Source organism: Somniosus microcephalus, chromosome 13 (genome assembly GCF_052327205.1).
Source record: "Somniosus microcephalus isolate GS21.2 chromosome 13, FLI_Smic_1.0, whole genome shotgun sequence".
Lineage (NCBI taxonomy): Eukaryota > Metazoa > Chordata > Chondrichthyes > Squaliformes > Somniosidae > Somniosus > Somniosus microcephalus.
The window spans coordinates 93,609,767-93,630,554 of record NC_140999.1 but is presented as its reverse complement, the minus strand read 5'-3'; the positions used below and the strand labels follow the sequence as shown (position 1 = coordinate 93,630,554).

The window sequence follows — 20,788 nt, the reverse complement described above, 5'->3', positions numbered from 1 at the left end:
GTGGCCAGGTCTCGATGGGAATATTGAGGAGAAAGCCAAAACATGTTCCCCATGTCAAAGGGTCCGGAATGTTCCACAGCTGGCAACCCTACACCCCTGGGATTGGCCTGCAGAAGTGTGGCAGCGAGTACATGTGGACTTCGCCGGTCCTTTCGAAGGGAAGATGTTTATGGTGGTTGTGGACGCTCGTAGCAAGTGGCCGGAGGTCGCTGTGATGAGGTCTACCACGGCAGAGAAAACAATTGAGAAACTTGGTGAGATGTTCAGCCGTTATGGCTCACCAGAACAACTCGTAAGTGACAACGGTCCGCAATTTGTATCACAGGAGTTTGCAACCTTCCTGCATGTGAATGGTGTCCAACACATCAGGTCTGCGCCCTATCGTCCCTCTGCTAACGGCCAGGCAGAAAGGTTTGTGCAAACTTTGAAGCACGCCTTGAAGGCATCGCAAGGTCAGGGCTCAATCCACCAACGTCTGAACAGCTTCCTGTTGTCCTACAGGAACGAGCCGCATGCCACAACCAAAACTTCCCCCGCTTCGCTCATGATGAAGAGGCAGTTGCGGACAAGTTTTGACTTACTCAAACCTCCAAGGGCAGAACAGGTTGTCCATTGTCAACAACAAGCTCAAGTTGAAAAGAGAGAGAAAAGAGCCAAGGAGAGACGGTTTCATCCGGGAGAGCACGTCCTAGCTCGAAACTACAACACTGGACCGAAATGGGTTCCTGCTACGGTGATCGCGCAGACGGGCCCTGTGTCTTACACGGTTGAGACTGCCGAGGACGTCGTCTGGAGAAGACACACAGATCAACTGTTGCTAGGAGCAGAGACAGCCACAGAGGCTCCAACGGCTGGCTGGCCTGAGCTGTTTCCGGATGATACCGCAAACCAGCATCCTTTGCCACCGTGCTCTTCTCCAACACAGGAAGTCAAAGAGACTGTTCCACCTGTGCAAACTCCTGACTTTCAACTGACACAGGCACCTTCTCCATCCAGGCCTGTGTCAATGCCTACTGCTGTGGAAGCCAGCGATGACCGCCGGTATCCTGTCAGAGACCGGCGGCCTCCAAGACGCTTGGATCTGTAGGCTTAGTGACTTACCCACAAGACTGGGGCAGAATAAACCCCAGGGTAAAGTCAGGGTTTGAGGCAGTCTACCTCTACCCTAGGTTCGTTGAGTGCATTGAAAGTAACTTACCTGTTGAGGAATAATGTGGACCTTCCATTTAAGAGGGGAGGAAATGTTATGTATTGTGTGTTCTATTGTGTGTTCTCCTTCCACCTGTGGTGGCGCTGTCACAGGAGATAAATGGTTGGGTGTTCTCTGTTAAGTTTTAGCTCTCTTTGTTCGGAACTTCCCAGAACTTCCTTTCCTTCCAATAAAGCACTTCATGTTTGAATCTCTGAATTCTGAGTCCTAAATTGTGTCTAGGTAGAAAGGTACCGATACAACAGAACCCTCTTGCTACGAAGGCCAACATACCATTTGCCTTCTTAACCGCCTGCTGCACCTGCATGCTTAACTTCAGCGACTGGTGCACAAGAACACCCAGGTCTCTTTGCACTTCCCCTTCTCCCAATCTATTGCCATTCAAATAATAATCTGCCTTCCTGTTTTTGCCACCAAAGTAGATGACCTCACATTTATCCACATTATAGTGCATTTGCCATGTTTCTGCCCAATCACCTAACCTGTCCAAATCATACTGGAGTTTCATGACATCCTCCTCACAGCATACCCTCCCACCCAGCTTTGTGTCATCTGCAAATTTGGAGATATTACATCCAATTCCCTCATCCACATCATTAATATATATTGTGAACAGCTGGGGTCCTAGGACCGATCCTTGCGGTACCCCACTAGTCACTGCCTGCCACTCGGAAAACGACCCGTTTATTCCAACTCTTTGCTTTCTGTCCGCCAACCAGTTCTCTATCCAAGTCAATACCTTGCCCCCAATCCCATGTGCCTTAATTTTGCACGCTAATCTCTTATGTGGGACCTTATCGAAAGCCTTCTGAAAGTCATAATACACCACATCCACTGGTTCTCCCTTATCTATTTTACCAGTTACATCCTCAAAAAATTCCAGTAGATTAGTCAAGCATGATTTACCTTTTGTAAATCCATGTTGACTTTGTCCGATCCTGTCACTGCTTTCCAAGTGCTCTGCTATTACATCTTTTATAATGGACTCTAGCATTTTCCCCACTACCGATGTCAGGCTTACCGGTCTATAATTCCCCGCTTTTTCTCTGCCACCTTTTTTGAATAGTTGGGTAACATTAGCTACCCTCCAATCCATGGGTACTGTTCCAGAGTCTATTGAGTTCTGGAAGATGACCAGCAATGCATCTACTATTTCTAGGGCCACTTCCTTAAGTACCCTGGGATGTAGATTATCAGGCCCTGGGGATTTATCGGCCTTCAGTCCCATCAATTTTCCTAACACCATTTCCCTACAAATACTGATTTCTTTCAGTTCCACCCTTTCATCAGACCCTATGTTCCCCGGTATTTCTGGGAGGTTATTTGTGTCCTCCTTTGTGAAGACAGAACCAAAATATGTATTTAGTTGGTCAGCCATTTCTTTGTTCCCCATTATAAATCCCCCCGATTCTGACTGCAAGGGACCTACGCTTGACTTCACCAATCTTTTTCTCTTTACATATCTATAAAAGCTTTTACAGTCAGTTTTTATGTTCCCTGCTAGCTTACTCTCATATTCTATTTTCCCTTTCTTAATTAATCCCTTTGTCCTCCTTTGTTGAATCCTGAACTGCTCCCAATCCTCAGGATTATTGCTTTTTCTGACCAATTTGTATGTCCTCTCCTTGGATCTTATGCTATCCCTAATTTCCCTTGTTAGCCACGGTTGAGTCACCTTTGTTGTTTTATTTTTATGCCAAACTGGGATGAACAACTTCTGTAGTTCATCCATTCGGTCTTTGAATGTTTGCCATCACCGTCAACCCTTTGAGTGCCATTCCCCAATCAATCCTACCCAACTCGCTCCTCAGACCATCGTAGTTTCCTTTATTTAAATTGAGGCCCCTAGTTTCTGAGTCAACTACTTCATTCTCCATCTTAATGAAGAATTCGATCATATTATGATCGCTCCGACCCAAGGGGCCTCGTACAACAAGATTGTTAATTAATCCTTTCTCGTTACATAATACCCAGTCTAAGATGGCCTGATCTCTGGTTGGTTCCTCGACATATTGGTCCAGGAAACCATCCCGTAAACACTCCAGTAATTCCTCCTCCACAGTATTGTTACTCATTTGGTTAGCCCAATCTATATGTAGATTAAAGTCACCCATGATGACTGCTGTGCCATTATTGCACGCTTCTTTAATTTCCCTTTTAATGCCATCCCCAACCTCCGCCTTACTGTTTGGAGGTCTATATACCACTCCCACTAATGTTTTTTTTCCCTTTGTATTTCTCAATTCTACCCATACAGATTCCACATCATCAGAGCTAATATCCTTCATTACCATTGTATTAATCCCTTCTTTAACCAGTAATGCTACCCCACCTCCCTTTCCTTTTTGCCTATCTTTCCTGAATATCGAATACCCCTGGATGTTGAGTTCCCAGTCTTGGCCATCCTTGAGCCACGTTTCCGTAATCCCAACCAAATCATATTCGTTTACCTCTATTTGCGCAGCCAATTCATCCACCTTATTACAAATGCTCCTCGCATTAAGACACAAAGCCTTCAGGCTTGTTTTTTAACGCTCTTAGACCTATTAGAATTATTATTTACTGTGGCCACGTTTGATTTAAACCCTTGATTTCTCTGACTGCCACTTTTGTTTTTCTCCTTCCTATCTTTTGCTTTTATCCTTGTTTCCCTTTCCTCTGTCTCCCTGCTCAGGTTCCCAACCCCCTTCCATTTTAGTTTAAACCCTCCCCCACAGCACTAGCAAACAAACCCCCTAGGACATCGGTTCCAGCCCTGTCCAGGTGCAGACCGTCCGGTTTGAACTGCTCCCACCTCCCCCAGAACCGGTTCCAATGTCCCAGGAACTTGAATCCCTCCCCCTGGCACCATTCCTCTAGCCACGTATTCATCTGAAGTATCCTTCTATTTCTACTCTGACTAGCACGTGGCACTGGTAGCAATCTTGGCCTCATAATTTATGCTACCTGGCCTCATAATTTAACCCTCTAAGCCCAGTGATCATTCTGGTGAATCTGCGCTGCACTCTCTCCAAGGCCAATATATCCTTCCTCAGGTGCAGTGCCTAAAACTGAATTGATAGCAAAATACTGCGGATGCTGGAAATCCGCACTTTACAGCCTTCCGGACTCAATATCGAGTTCAACAATTTCAGATCATAACCTCGGCCCCCATTATATTTTTATACATATATTTTTTATCCACACCTTTGTTTTGTGCCCTTCCCCCTTTTTTTCTCTCCCACGTGTAAGTTGCAGGGTTCTCAAAATTCCCGCACTCCCCAAATTATGGATCAAGGGACCCTGTTTTGGACAAGTTATTAAAACCAGGGTACCCAAAATGGCTTCTGTAACCTCGTGACCAAAACCGACAGGATTTTTAAAACAGGGCTCTGCAAACAGGTAGGCCCGGAGACGAAACTTAAAATGCAGGAATCTGTGAAAAAGGACTCTCTGGAGCCAGCCAGACAAAGTAAACACAGAATACGCATTCATTCGACTTGAACTAAATCAAGCCAGAATGGGCCTAGAATCGAGGCCATTAGGTTTCTGCATATTTAATCGGTAACAGCTCACAGTAGCCATCAAGTCAGGATGGGGACAATTAAGTCTCATCCATGACAAAACAACCAGGACATCGGGGCCATTAGACCCGGAGACAACCACTCTACATGTCGTTAAAATAAATGGCTGTAATCATTTAAACAAGCCCGCCAAAAGTTAAACAATGGACCGACCCGATTTGGCGCGCAGTTAAGGAGTTGAAGAACAGGTATAATTGTAGGCCCATCAGTAGCAATCGCTCTCTTGACTCTTGCTCCTCTCATCGTTTGGCTTTTGGCCTGCTGCCGCTCGTTCTCGTGCCCTGGCCTCGTGGCGGGCTCTCTTCTCGCTCCCCGCATCGCTCAACAACCAAGGACGCCCATTACACCGGGACCAAACACGGGAGAACGAGACCTGAGTTCAAAGCCACACAGGACACAAATGGGCAGACGAGACGAGACGAAGAAGGTAAACCGATAAAAGCAGAGAAGGGCAGCGAAAGACGCATTGGTAAAACCCAAACGCCTAGTTATAAGCTGGCGTTTGGTGAATAAATTGGCAGTGCATGCATGGACAGTGAGAATAAGCTGGCGTTTGTAACATGAACAGTGCGAATAAGCTGGCGTTCGAAAAGTGGGTGGCAGTGCCCGCGAAGAATAAACTGGCGTTCGAAACTTGGTTAGTAAAATCATCTAAGCGGTAAAAACCGCCAACCGACCGTGACATTACCGCCAACGACCGCCCGAGGGAGAAGAAGAAAACCCATCGCAACGAGACGCCGACGGTAGCTGAGGAAAAAGGAGGGTGCTTCGCATCAACAACTTCAGCGCCGCGCCCTGAGACCATGGGGCGACGGGGTACCCCAAAGGACAGGGAGAACAGACCTCAAAACTCACAACTGTTAAAGCAACAGGTTTTGGACTGGTGAGCATGAATTCCTGGCCTCTCATAGCTTAATCTAGTTATGGTGTGGAGGTGCCGGAGTTGGACTGGGGTGGACAAACAAGTTCGAGCAAGACTTCTTCGCTGCACAGGATCTCCAACCAACGCTATACACCAGATACATCGACGACATTTTCTTCCTATGGACCCACGGCGAAGAATCACTGAAAAGACTACACGATAACATCAACAAGTTCCATCCCACCATCAAACTCACCATGGACTACTCCTCAGAATCAGTCTCATTCCTGGACACACGAATCTCCATCAAAGATGGACACCTCAGCACTTCACTCTACCGCAAGCCCACGGACAACCTCACGATGCTTCACTTCTCCAGCTTCCACCCTAACCACGTTAAAGAAGCCATCCCCTATGGACAAGCCCTGCGAATACACAGGATCTGCTCAGACAAGGAGGAACGCGATGGACACCTACAGACACTGAAAGACGCCCTTGTAAGAACGGGATATGACGCTCGACTCGTCGATCGACAGTTCCGACGGGCCACAGCGAAAAATCGCATAGACCTCCTCAGAAGACAAACACGGGACACAACCAACAGAGTACCCTTCGTCGTCCAGTACTTCCCCGGAGCGGAGAAACTACGCCATGTTCTTCGCAGCCTTCAACATGTCATCGATAACGACGAACACCTCGCTAAGGCCATCCCCACGCCTCCACTACTCGCTTTCAAACAGCCGCCTAACCTCAAACAGACCATCGTTCGCAGCAAATTACCCAGCTTTCAGGAGAACAGCGACCACGACACCACACAACCCTGCCACAGCAACCTCTGCAAGACATGCCAGATCATCAACACAGATACCATCATCACACGTGAGGACACCACCCACCAGGTACATGGTACATACTCATGTGACTCGGCCAACGTTGTCTACCTCATACGTTGCAGGAAAGGATGCCCCGGAGCATGGTACATCGGCGAGACCATGCAGACACTGCGACAACGGATGAACGGACACCGCGCAACAATCACCAGGCAGGAGTGTTCCCTCCCAGTCGGGGAACACTTCAGCAGTCAAGGACATTCAGCCTCCGATCTTTGGGTAAGCATTCTCCAAGGTGGCCTTCGAGACACACGATAACGCAAAATCGTCGAGCAGAAACTGATAGCCAAGTTCTGCACCCATGAGGACGGCCTTAACCGAGATCTTGGGTTCATGTCACGCTACATGTAACCCCACCTGATGCAGGGTCATCCAGACTAGAGTCGACATTGGCTTGTTCTCTCTACACAGATGCGGCCGGACCTGCTGTGGTTTCCAGCCAAAAAAAATGTTTTTTGTCTGTTTTTTTGTTTTTCATACAGACCCCAGCATCTGCAATATTTGACCCCTTGTGACCCCACCTCATTGTTCTTTGATGTAATGTTTCCCTGACTGACCTGTTTGGACACCATTCACACCTTTGACTGCTGTGATTATCTCTCTGCCGAGGTGTGATAAATGGCAGTTGGAAAGGTTACCTGTAAACATCTGACATGATTCTCTGACTATATAAGCTGTGTCTTTATGCATTTCTCCACTTCACCTGAAGAAGGAGCAGTGCTCCGAAAGCTTGTGATTTCAAATAAAGCTGTTGGACTATAACCTGGTGTCGTGTGACTTCTTACATTAATCTAGTTAGGTATAGGGGGTGGGATAAGGATAAGGGGATTGTTAATGTCGTTGTTTTACCTCGATGTGCCGTGTGTTCCCCATTCCCATATAAGTGTAATTGTTTATGCCTGTATTTTCATACCAGTAATTTTCCTTATTCTGTTTTCAATAAAATCTTGGTTTTCTTAAAGCAAACCACTTGTCTACTCGATTTTCTGTATCGCCGCCTGTACCTAAGTCCGATGTCTAGAACCCAGGGGTGTGGGAGCGATTCGAACCGCTCAGAGGACAGTCAGAGGTGAAGCTGACTGGGCGCACACGCCACCCCCTACAGAAATGACGACCGCGGCAGGTCTCCGGCAACAGGGGTGCGATACAGTAGACAATGGTTCGGATGAGCAAACCATGATGGAGGAAAGGATTTCTGATTGTGTGTTTAGTAAGGTGAATATCACAAAGAAGTGGGTCACCAATCTGTTAAAGGCTGGGCGTCCGGTAGATGCAGCAGCTAAGTGGACAGAGGGGAAGGAACACAAGAAGTCCTTAGAGAAGGCAGTTTGGCTGATGTGCTTCAAAAAGCAAGTCCAGCTTTTGGACAGGCTCGTTTCAGCACAGGCAGCCGAGTTAAAGGAGTCAGCCCTGGAGATCCAGGATAAGGCTCTAACAGGGGAGAAGTTACTGGTAGCATTGCAGGCCCTAAATCAGGAGAGGTTGTATTTAATGGGAGAACACAAGGCCCAGTTGGAATACCTACAGTGCCAAGTCACCAAAGCCAAGGGTAATGAGTTGAGGTTGCGGGAACAGAACGCCCGCCTAGCAAGGCAAGTTAGAGAGCAGGAGGAGAAAGTAAAAGAGGTAAAGGCAGCTTACAAGTTAATGAGCGAACAGGGGTTTGAAGATGCAGATCATGGCCCCTGCAAGGAGCAGATAGAAAATCTGAGCCTGGCCCTCAGGAAGGCAAAAGGCATGGTGTGCCTCATAAGCCCGAAGGCAGGTCAGGCGGATTTTATGGGGAACGAGGGGAGGACGGTTCAAACGTCACTGGTAGTGCCAAGGGACGACCCGGTTGAGGAACAGGAGGTCTCATGACCACCACCCGTAGCGCCAGGTTTCAGCGAGGTCTGGCAGCAAGGGGGGGTGGAGCCAGAGGTGGAAGCGGAGGCGGAGCAACCCCCGCCAGAGAGGTCGGAGCCGGGACCAATGTGCCCAGCCCAGCATCGGAGGTTCGGCCCACCCGTCAATGGTGACGACGAGGGACCCCTCCAAAACCAGTTCGTATTACCCTATAGCACCCAACAGCTTAGGGCTATGGTGAGCCATATCCCAAAGCTCTCCGAAAAGGGGGATCCCTCGATCCACTACAGGGAAGTAGAGCAGCCAGCCAGCGTCAACGACTGCGATGGCGCTGAGCAGGCCAAAATGCTGCTATTCTCCCTGGAGAGTAGGCTCCTCCAATCCCTCTCTGACGAGTGTAAGAAGGGGCAGAGCGGGTATGAGGAGCTCAGGGATCAAGTTCTGGAGGCCATGGGGATGAATGAGGGAAGTTCTTTCTCCCGTGTGGAGAAGATGGTCCAGCTCACAGGGGAAACCCCACAGGCTTTCGCGGACCGGTTATGGCCAGTGTACCAGAGTGCCTGCCCGGGGACACCTAACCGGACATTCCTGAACCAGGGTCAGCTGGCCCACTGGCTCCGTTGCCTGGTGGCAAACAGCTTGCCACAGGTCAGGGCCAAGGCGGAAGTCTGGTTCGACCCCAAGAATCCCCAGACCGCTGAACTTACGGTGATCAGACAGTTGACCCTAGCCTATAAGAACGGTAGGGGAACCGATGCCCACCCACCCAAGGGGAAGGTGCATGAGGTAAAACCTGGACAGGGTAGGAAAGAGTGGCATCAGGAAGGGAACACCGCCCCCCCCAACACAAAGACGAATTGTTACGGGTGTGGGAAGGATGGTCACTGGCGGAAGGAGTGCAAAAACCCTTGGAAAGACAACAAGGGAAAGAATTCCACAGCCCCAGCCCAAAAGGCGGAGGCGGGAATCCCTCCCGCCGCGGTTGAGTAATTTTTGGACACCATGAGGTCCTTATTGACTGGCCACGGGAGAGTAGCAGCCGCTACTGGTGCTCTGACCCCGTCAGCCCATCCAACCCACAGCCCTGACTAGAGCCAGCGCAGCCTGTTTATCTGTGTTCTCTCCGGTACGATGAATGGAAAAGACCCCTCTTGGAGATGGAGGTAGAAAAGGTGACGGGGACCTATCTGTTGGACACGGGGCATCATGCACCGTGGTCCATTCATCTAACCCCACCGCCTCACCTCTATCTAACGGGGTCCCATACAGTCTGTCGGGTTTCACAGGCAAAGAACAGGCCGGCTCGTTTTCCATCCCGCTCGCCATTCGTTTAGGACCGCTCCGCTCTAAGTGGACCTGTGTCCTGATGAAATGGGAAGTGGAGGGTGGAAGAGGGGTCCTGGGAGCCGACTTTATTGTAGGCCACGGGATCCTGGCCGATTTGAGAAATCATTGCCTATGGGGAGCAAGTAAAGGAAAGGACGGTGAGGTAGTAGTAATCCCAGGAAAAGAAGGGAAGGGGACCCTGTGCACCATGAAGCCCAAAGAGGGTTATAACCTTGAGCTTGAGCTTATGGTCAGTAACACCCCACAGGAGTTCCAGGCATTTGTGCAGGCCCACCTGGCCACATCTGCCACACACAAACACGACTGCGGGAGGGTCAACGGGTTTGAGGTCAGCGTAGACGGGGACCCCATGGCCCGACCACAGAAACAGTATAACTTCCCCAGAGAAGTGGAGCCAGAGATGGAAGCAGCCATGTCCTCTTTAGTACAGCAGGGGGTTCTGAGACCGATAGCCACTCACGTAAACTCTCCATTGTGGCCGGTTAGAAAGCTGGACAATTCCTGGAGGGCCACAGTGGACTATCGCGTGCTCAACAGTAACATCCCAGCCTGTGCACCCATGGTAGCAGCAGTTGCCGACCTGATAGGAAGTATCCCAGCATCCGCGACCACTTTCACGGTGCTGGATATTTCCAACGGGTTTTGGTCCATCCCTTTAAGGAGGGAGGATCAGTACAAGTTTACCTTTACGTTTAAAGGGCAACAGCACACGTGGAGCTGCTTGCCTCAGGGCTTCCACAACAGCCCCAGCATTTTCCATCAGTGCATGGCAAACAGTTTAAAGGATTTCAGTCAGCCCAGACAGTTGGTACAATATGTTGATGACCTGCTCCTGTTCACCGATTCGAGAGAGGAGCATGGCCCACTACTGGCCGAACTGCTGGAGCTGCTTGGGCAGAAGGGTTTCAAAGTAAACCCCAAGAAAGCGCAGATCGGCCAGCAGGAGGTGAAATTACTGGGCCTGACCGTACGCGCTGGAGAAAGGGCCATAGATAAGGCTAGGAGAGAAGCGGTACAAGAGTTAGCAGTCCCCAACACAGTCACGGGTGTGAAATCGTTTTTAGGGCTAACCGGGTACTGCAGAGACTTCATTGAAGACTATGCAGCCACCGGAGCCCCTCTGCTCCGACTCCTACACAAGGGAGTGGAGTGGGTTTGGGATGAGGGTTGCCAGGCAGCATTTGTCAGGCTCAAGAAGGACTTGCAGACCGCACCAGCTCTAGGGGCCATAGATGGGGGGAAAGAGTTTTTCCTGGAGGTAGCAGCCAGCGGGGACAGCCTGAGTGCTGTGTTGCTCCAAGAGCGGCACGGCCGGCTGCGGCCGGTGGTCTACTCCTCCAGGATACTCACGAATGTGGAGAGGAGCTACTCCAATTGTGAGAGACACCTTTTGGCCACACATTGGGCTGTGAAAAGATCGCTGATCTTCACAGGCACCTCTCCCATCACCCTCCTCACCTATCACACACCCACCCAGATGCTTCTGGATGGGAGGATCAAGGATGGAACAGTGAGCAGTGCCCGCATTGCCCGCTGGACCCTGCTCCTCTCACAGATGGATCTTAGAGTGAAGGGTCTCTGTGAGCCAAAGCTTGCAGCCAACCTGGTATATCCTGGAACAGCCCACCAGTGTTCCATAGAAGGGGTTTGGGAAGTGAACATAGGTTTACGGGCCGGGATACATCCCACGGGCCGCGAGATCTATGTAGATGGTTCCAGCACAGTATCTGCTGGCGAGCGACTCACGGGGTGTGGAGTTTATGACCCAGCGGCAGACATTGCCCTGGCGATTAAGCTCCCCAGCACCATGAGCGCCCAGCAGGCTGAACTGTCCGCGGTAGTGTACGTCATTACACACCCCGAAATCTTCCCCACCCCATACACGATTTGCTCGGACAGCATGTTTACGTGCAACTCGTGTACGGAGTACCTGGCCATTTGGTCCCGCCGCGGATACACCTCCGCCGACGGGAGACCCCTCACAGTGAAACTCCTGCTGGAGAAGATCCTAGCCGCAGTGGGGGAGGAAGGGGAGGTTTTCATCCACAAGGCGAAGGCCCATTCCTCCACAGAACCCCGCAGTCAAGGCAACCAGCAGGCTGACGTGCTCGCCAAGGAGGTGCCCGCACAGGCAATTTCTGGGACCCGTATGGGTTCAGACCCATGGCAGCAGTCAGAGGTAGGGACGGGACACAGGGGAGTGCAGGGGTAGCTTTAGCCCCAGACCTTAAGACGGTCCAAGCCCAAGACCCCGTCCTCAAGGCAGTCCTCAGTGCCGTGACTGAGGGAAAAAGGGTAGCGGGTCTGTACGGCACCGCAACCCTCTCCGCCAAAGAGGGCATGCTGTTCCAAGGGAAACAGTGTGTTGTGCCGCAGCAACACCGGAGGGAATTCCTTCAACTGGCCCATGAGGGTCCAGGAGCGGGACACCCCGGGCCTGAGACCACCTGGCAATGGGTGGAACAGGCGGGATGGTGGCCAGGACTCAGGGAAGATGTCCGCAAGTTTTGTGCCGGCTGTCTTGTGTGCGCTGCTAATAACCCTGACCCCCACAAAAGGGAGGTACCTATGGGACACATCAGGAGGGTAGAGGGACCATGGCAGTCGATACAGGCCGACTACATCGGGCCCCTGCCCACCGCCCAGGGAGGCTATAAGTACTGCCTAGTCCTGGTGGATGTGTTCACGAAATGGGTAGAGGCCTTCCTCTGCAGAACAGCCACAGCTCTGGGTACGGCCAGGATCCTGATCCGGGAGGTGTTCTCGTGGTGGGGGCTACCACAGTATGTGGAGTCCGACCAAGGGAGTCTCTTCACCGGACAGGTGATGCAGAATACCATTATGCTGCTAGGCATCGAGGGGAAGTGGCACGTGGCCCATAACCCACAGTTATCAGGGATTGTGGAGAGGATGATTAGGACCCTAAAGGAAAGGTTGAGGAAGGAGACGATGGACTCGCCCCGTAAATGGGCCGAGGTCCTACCGTTGGTTCTGATGGGGATCCGGGCCAGCCAGTCGAAAAGCACGGGGTACTCCCCGTACGAGCTGATGACTGGCAGGGTTACGCGGACCCCCACCCATGTACTAGCCCCGGTGCTCACGGAGGGTCAGCTCAGAGAGGTAACCCGGGACAGGTTTGCCCGAAACCTCTTCGAGCACCTTAAACATGTCCACGGGCAGGCGGCTGGGAACATGGGAAAGCAGCATCGGAGTAACCGATTGCTGCTCGAACCCCGAAAGCACCACGAGTGGGAGGTAGGAGATCAGGTCATGGTGAGGACCTATGCCCGAGTAGGGAGTCTGGAACCATTATACATGGGGCCCTACAGCATTGTAGACAAAGCCAGCCCCATGGTATATGCCATTAAGATGCCTCGGCGCACCAAATGGTTCCATATTAATTGGTGTAAACTGTTTAAGCCCGAAAGGAGAAAGCAGCCAGTTGGGGTAGGGCCTGAGGATAGAAATCCTCAGCCTGCAGCAGGAGCGGGTTCACAGACTGCACAGGCAGGCGCTGTGGCTTGCTTATGGGGAGGGGCCAACCCGCCCACCGATTGGGACACTCCCCCACTCTTCTGGGCTCCAGATGAGGAGGGACCCAAGGGCGAAAACCCCGCCCCTAACCCAGGTTTAGAGGAGGAGGGACCCGAGGGCGAAGACCCCACCCCGGACCCAGGTTTGGGACCTGGGGGCGGAGACTCTCAGCCTGCAGCAACAGGCTGCGAAGAGTTACCTGCCCCTAGCCCAGGTTCAGGAGAGGTCAAGCCTGAGGAGGAAGATCCCCAGCCAGCGGCAGTGGTAAGCCCACAGACCGCACCGGAGGGGGCAGTGGCTCGGGTTAAAGGCCCACCAGCCAAGAAAACCCCACCCGCCAAAGCCCCCAGAAGGTCCGCACGGACGCCCCAATCAAGGAAACTATGGTCACCGGCTCCCCATTTTAAAGGGACAGCTCCCGAGTTAGGGGGAAGTCCAAGGACAGAGGTCCCCAGCCAGCAGCCACAGGCTGCGAGGGACCGACAGTGCAGGACAGTGCGGCCACGCCGGAGAGAGCATTGGGCCGCAGCCCAAACAGGAATTAAGCTGGCCGCCCGGAGATGGGCAGCGGATGTACATAGTTTAGGTAATTTTAAGTTTAGGTATTTAGCTTAAGTTTGGGTGTTTTAGCTTAAGTTAAGTAAGGTGATGAGTAGTTTTAATTAAGTAGTAATCTGCTAAGAGTGTGTGTATTTGTGTCGAGGTCACGAGACCCGACTATGCTTCACCCAAGCCAGAGAATCCCTTGGGGACCTGGCTGTGTGTTTTTGTATCTGTTGCAGAAAGACTTTCAGGATGAAGGGGAGCATAATCCTACTCACCCTGATAGGACTGAGCATTGGAAAGCGAGGCGACGTGGAGGACTCTCACATCTACGGGTGCTCAGGAGAGCACCTATAGTTACCGACAGAAGTGGCGAACGGGATGCGGAGGAGCTCGCCGTCTACTTCCACGAGGGAAGGTGGCCAGGGTGGCTCGGGTCCAATTCGTCCCAGTACTCCAGCCAGACCAGGTTCACGTACGGGGAGGCCTCCCTCCTGTGCCCCAGGGTACAGGTCATTGCCACAAGGGTCAGCGTCACCGTAGGGAAACGTGTATGTTTAACATGCAAGGGAAGGATTCCTCTGGATAGGTGGTGGTGGCTCAGAAAACTGAGCAAAAAAAATGGGAAACCCCGCAGTCAGGTGGGAACGATTGGGGAACAATACCCATCGGACGATTACAGGGACTCACGGGGGATTGAGTGTGTGCTGGGAACCGGATCAGGGGATTTATGTCTGCATGTGGGGGTCAGAGAAGGCCTGCCCCTCAGGCATTTTCATCATTTTCCACCGGCAATGGCAAGATGCCGGGGAGGGGGTGGAGTGGGATTCCAGCCTGAAGGCGTGCGCAGTCCCATACTTCCCGATCCCAGTGAACGCCACTGAACTTGTGACCCGCCCCCGAAAGCCCCTGCCCATGACTCAGGCAGCAAGGACACACAGAGAGGGGTGCCCCATCACCACCAAGGGACCAGGGAATGGGCTGGTACTAGTACCTACGGATCAGGTACTATTCCAGGGGGTACACTACGCGGTAGCCTCCGTGATTTTAAATCTCACCGAGGTACACTTACCGGAGTGGTGTCCCAAAGAGACAGAACAGCTGTACCAGGCCCTGTTAAAGGAGATGTTTAGGAAATTCTATGAGTTTGATTTCGCCAATGTCGACAAAACCAAACTGTACACCACACACCATGAGTTTTTGGGTAATACAGGGAGACAAAGAAGGGGAGTATGGAATGATGTTTTTACTGCGTTTAATACTGGGTCCTCTGTCATCAACAGTCTGGATGACATAGAGTTGCAGACCCAGATAAACGGTTTAAAAACACAGTTAAGGAAGATATTGATGGATGAGAACAAAGTAGTGGGCTCGGAGTTACAGGAGGACCAGGCCATGACGGTCCATTTAAAGGAAATCATAGCCGAGCTGGAGAAGCACGCAAAGACTGTAAATGCCCTCATAAAGGAGGACAGAAATGCTTCTGACCAGGCTGCGCAGAACGAGGTGTGCGTGCTGTATGGGGCGTGGTTGCTGGGCGAGGGCCACAGTAATCTTGAGGATTTAAAACAGGGTTTAGTCCCCTCCTGGATCAGCAACAAGCACCTCGCAGCCCTCCACCCATTCGAGAATGCATTAAGCCCGTGCCAACTCTGGCTAGCTTCCGAAGCCTACCCAGTCACAGTGGATTGTGGACGGTCCAACCACACCATCATGGGTATAGTAGTCAGGATGCCGGTCATGGGTAGGACGGCCCGACCCGCGCCGGTATACAGGGTTGAGAACATTGGAGTCATTCAAGGGGGTGCACACATTCGTTTCACAGCGGTCCCACCTTACGTCATAAAGTGGGAGCATGCTATGACAGGTACCGACCTCTCGGGGTGCCGGAGCCGGGGAGCACACATAATCCTGTGTCCCCAGCACTTGAACGCCTATTCAAAACCACAGTGCGGGTTCAGTGCTGCTGGCGCGAAACCTATAAATTGTACCATGGAGGCAATGGCACAAGGCCATGTTCCCCCGCAGGTAGCATATATAGGAGGTGGGACATATTGTGTCACCACAGGCACGCCCCACTACCAGCATGGACAGCATAGCTGGTATCCGGTAAGTGACAGCAGTTTCTGCTTTAAACCCGAGGCAGAAGTTCAAGTGGCCCAGGAACGAATTGTCCCCATTCCTGAACCCTCCACTGTTCACCTCACTGTAAAGGAGAATTTTACCAATTTGCAAAAGTATGTAGCGCATTTCGGCTACGAAATTCCCCCTCTCCCAGAACACCTTACCAAGATACTCAAAGCAGTCATAGTTTCACAGAAACATTTTTACACTCTGGAGCAGAAAACAGTAGAGATAGGGGCTAAGATATTGGACATTGTGATCCCACCCTGGTGGGACATTTTCAATAATATAAGAGGTCCCTTTGTGGATCAGACTGGCTTCCCACATTCTCGTGGTTTGCCAGTTGGGGATAGTGTTGTACCTAGTCTGCACTCAGTGCAAGGGAAAAGGTCAAATATTAGAATTCCAAAACCAGAGGACCTGGAAGGAACATTATGTTAAGGTGGAGGGAGATACACCTCTTTGAGCTTTTGTATTTCTGATTGAAGATTATTAAAAACAACAAACACAAAAACAAAGATTTTCAAACGTGTTGTTAATAAAGATGTATGTGTACCAAGTGGTGCAGGGGTGTTGGACCCCCTCCACGCTTGGATGTGTGTAAACGACTGTAATTATTCTATGTATACTTATGTACACACATTTTCGCGGAATGGGAAGTGCATGTGTCGTGGGTATATTAGATAGGTAATTGCAGGGGAAGGTTGACTATGGAGGGTCGGAAATTTTGCTCACCCTATCAGGATGATACTTAAGGCAAGTTCAATATCAACAGGAGGGAGTGTAAGTTGCAGGGTTCTCAAAATTCCCGCACTCCCCAAATTATGGATCAAGGGACCCTGTTTTGGACAAGTTATTAAAACCAGGGTACCCAAAATGGCTTCTGTAACCTCGTGACCAAAACCGACAGGATTTTTAAAACAGGGCTCTGCAAACAGGTAGGCCTGGAGAAGAAACTTAAAATGCAGGAATCTGTGAAAAAGGACTCTCTGGAGTCAGCCAGACATTCGACTTGAACTAAATCAAGCCAGAATGGGCCTAGAATCGATGCCATTAGGTTTCTGCATATTTAATCGGTAACAGCTCACAGTAGCCATCAAGTCAGGATGGGGACAATTAAGTCTTATCCATGACAAAACAACCAGGACATTGGGGCCATTAGACCTGGAGACAACCACTCTACATGTCGTTAAAATAAATGGCTGTAATCATTTAAACAAGCCCGCCAAAAGTGAAACAATGGACTGACCTGATTTGGCGCGCAGATAAGGAGTTGAAGAACGGGTATAATTGTAGGCCCATCAGTGGCATTCGCTCTCTTGACTCTTGCTCCTGCTCTCATCGTTTGGCTTTTGGCCTGCTGCCGCTCGTTCTCGTGCCCTGGCCTCGTGGCGGGTTCTGTTCTCGCTCCCCGCACCGCTCAACAACCAAGGACGCCCATTACACCGGGACCAAACGCGGGAGAACGAGACCCGAGTTCAAAGCCACACAGGCCACAAACAGGCAGACGAGACGAGACGAGACGAAGAAGAAGGTAAACTGATGAAAGCAGAGAAGGGCAGCGAAAGACGCATTGGGAAAAACCAAACGCCTAGTTACAAGCTGGCGTTTGGTGAATAAATTGGCAGTGCGTGCATGAACAGTGCGAATAAGCTGGCATTCGAAAAGTGTGTGGCAGCGCCCGTGACGAATAAACTGGCGTTCGAAGCTTGGTTAGTAAAATCATCTAAGCGGTAAAAACCGCCAACTGACCCCTGACCGTGACATTACCGCTGACGACCGCCCGAGGGAGAAGAAGAAGAAAACCCATCGCGACGAGACGATGACGGTAGCTGAGGAAAAAGGAGGGTGCTTCGCATCAACAACTTCAATGCCGCGCCTGGAGACCATGTGGCGACGGGGTACCCCAAAGGACAGGGAGAACAGACCTCAAAACTCACAACCATTAAAGCAACAGGTTTTGGACTGGTGAGCATGAATTCCTGGCCCCTCATAGCTTAATCTAGTTAGGTATAGGGGGTAGGATAAGGATAAGGGGATTGTTAATGTCGTTGCTTTCCCTCGATGTGCCGTGTGTTCCCCATTTCCATATAAGTGTAATTGTTTATGCCTGTATTTTCATATACCAGTAATTTTCCTTAAGATTGTTGTATTCTGTTTTCAATAAAATCTTGGTTTTCTTATACCAAACCACTTGTCTACTCGATTTTCTGTATCGCCGCCTGTACCTAAGTCCGGTGTCTAGAACCCAGGGGTGTGGGAGCGATTCGAACCGCTCAGAAGACAGTCAGAGGTGAAGCTGACTGGGTGCACACGCCACCCCCTACACATGGCAGCTGTCTCTCATTCTGCCAACGCATTTCACACCTAATCTAGAGCCGTCTTTTGTCTCTTCACTAGTCCTATCACCATCTCATCTCATTTTGAATACCTCAATGTCTCTTCACTTCTCTTTTGTTCTTTCATCCCCATTTCCCAGCCCCCAAACTGGCCTTTTAATCTGTTTCATTTCCTGTGTTTTTCAGTCCTGACGAAGGGTTTCGACCTGAAACGTTGACTCTATTTCTTTCTCCATGGATGTTGCCTGGCCTGTTGACTTTTTCCAGCATTTTCTGTTGTTATGCCTAAAACTGAATGTAGTGCTCCAGATGGGGTCTGACCAACACCCTATATAACTGAAGCAAAACATCCTCCCCTTTGATATAAAGGCCAACATTCCATTTGCCTTTTTAATGAGTTTTTGTACCTGTCTCCTAGTTTTGTACTTGGACTCTCAAATCCCTTTGCTCCTCCACAATTCCTAGTTTCTCACCATTTAAAAAATACCCTGATTTATCTTTCATAGGTCCAAAGTCGATGACTTCATACTTGCCCAAATTAAACTCCATCTGAAATAGTTTTGCCCACTCACTTAATCTGTCTATGGCTCTTTGCAACTTCCTGCTCCCATCTGCACTACTTACTGGCCCTCCTTATTTAGTGTCATCTGCAAACTTTCATCTGCAACTCTCTATTCATTCAAGTCATTAATAAATATGGTGAAATGTTGAGGCCCCAGAACAGATCCCTGGGGAACACCACGCCTGCTTATCAGCGGTTAGTTCTTTATAGAATTTATTTTTGTACTTGCACCACATGTCTCAGTCTGTAACGGCAGCTGCTATGTCTACAAATCGTATTGTGTGTAATACCATGCAGGGACAGTGTGTGTAATACAGACTGCAAGCTACGCGCCAATTCCGTTTTCACATCGCAATAAGAGCCTCCATTTTCCCCTTTGAACTGGGGTCAGAGGAAGTCTCTCACTTGCCTCAGATAGTCACAAAACTTACTGCAATATCGCATCTCATTGAGAAATGCCAAACTGGGGCTCCCCAGGTAAATCAGACACCTGATGCCAGCCAGAAGGTCCCGAGCTCAATCCTTGGTCTCTGCAGATACCAGGCAGGGCAGCAGCTTGCGATATTACAATGGGGAAATTGCCAGGGGATCCTGCTTCCAAAGGCCAGCTGAGGACCCTCACCGGACTGTGGACATCGGTCGAGTGCAGGATGAGGCTCAACTGTGATATAAAGCCTGTCTAGACTTACTGTCTAGACTCAAACATGACTTGTAGTGACAGCGGCAAAGCTCTGGCTGGCTGCTGGCATTGTGCAGCAAGTGCAAGAGTCAGTATTTCCAAGACAGCAGGAGAGATAAGTGGAACATCCATACAGACCATTCTGAGCGATCCCCCACCCATGGTTATTACCTAAAGAAATGGTTGTACTTTAGTGCAGAAAAGAATCCTCATGACTGCAACCACAAAGATAGTGCTCTGAAAACCTTCCACCCGTCTCAGCACAGGTGGATCCCAAGCTGTGCTGAGATGGCAGCCAGCGAACGCGCTCAGGCACAGGGATATCCTACCCAAATTCTCACTTACCTTTTTGGGATGGCCACACTGATACGGATTGGTTTCCCCCCCAGCCCCTTGGCGTTCTGACACTCCTCCAGAGCTGCCTTCTGCTCAGCTTCTTCGGCAAACCGGACAAACCCGTAGCCTCTGTAAAAGACAAAGGCACATTCACAACTCCTGCCACTTGGGGTATGGTGGCATAGTGGTTGAGTCACTGGACTAATACTCCAGAGACCTGGACTAATAATCCAGAGACATGAGTTCAAATCCCACCACATCAGCTGGGGAATTTAAATTCAGTTAATTAAATGAATCTGGAATGAAAAGCTAGTATCAGTAATGGTGACCATGAAACTATCGGATTGTCGTAAAAACCCATCTGGTTCACTAACTTCCTTTAGAGAAGGAAATCTGCCTCCCTTACCAGGTCTGGCCTATATGTGACTCCAGACCCACAGCAATGTGGTTTACTTTTAACTGCCCTCTGAAATGGCCCAGCAAGCCACTCAGTTGTAACAAATGCTACGACAAAGTCAGCACTGTGGGAGTAACTTCACCACACGGACGGCAGCGGTTCAAGAAAGCAACTCACCACCACCTTCTTGAGGGCAATCAGGGATGGGCAATAAATGCCATCCTTACCAGGGTGCACCGAAACACACCGCAACGACACGCTTCCTGCTGCACCGAAACACACCGCAACGACACGCTTCCTGCTGCACCGAAACACACCGCAACGACACGCCTCCTGCTGCACTGAAACACACCGCAACGACACGCTTCCTGCTGCACTGAAACACACCGCAACGACACGCTTCCTGCCGCACCGAAACACACCGCAACGACACGCTTCCTGCTGCACCGAAACGCTTCCTGCCGCACCGAAACACACCACACCGAAACACACCGCAATGACACGCTTCCTGCTGCACCGAAACACACCGCAACGACACGCTTCCTGCCGCACCGAAA

At 50.6% G+C, this 20,788-nt stretch overlaps 1 protein-coding gene across 1 annotated transcript in view; it reads right to left on the bottom strand.

The window, feature by feature from the left end:
* Positions 1–19,824: 19,824 nt before the first annotated feature.
* The window catches only part of LOC147108493 (tRNA selenocysteine 1-associated protein 1-like), a 172,574-nt gene continuing 171,610 nt past the window's right edge, over positions 19,825–20,788 (bottom strand). Inside the window, exon 6 of the mRNA XM_086005145.1 lies at positions 19,825–19,963. Within this exon, the coding sequence (XP_085861271.1) occupies positions 19,840–19,963 (124 nt within the window). The 3' untranslated portion in view covers positions 19,825–19,839. The remainder of the gene's footprint in view (positions 19,964–20,788) is intronic.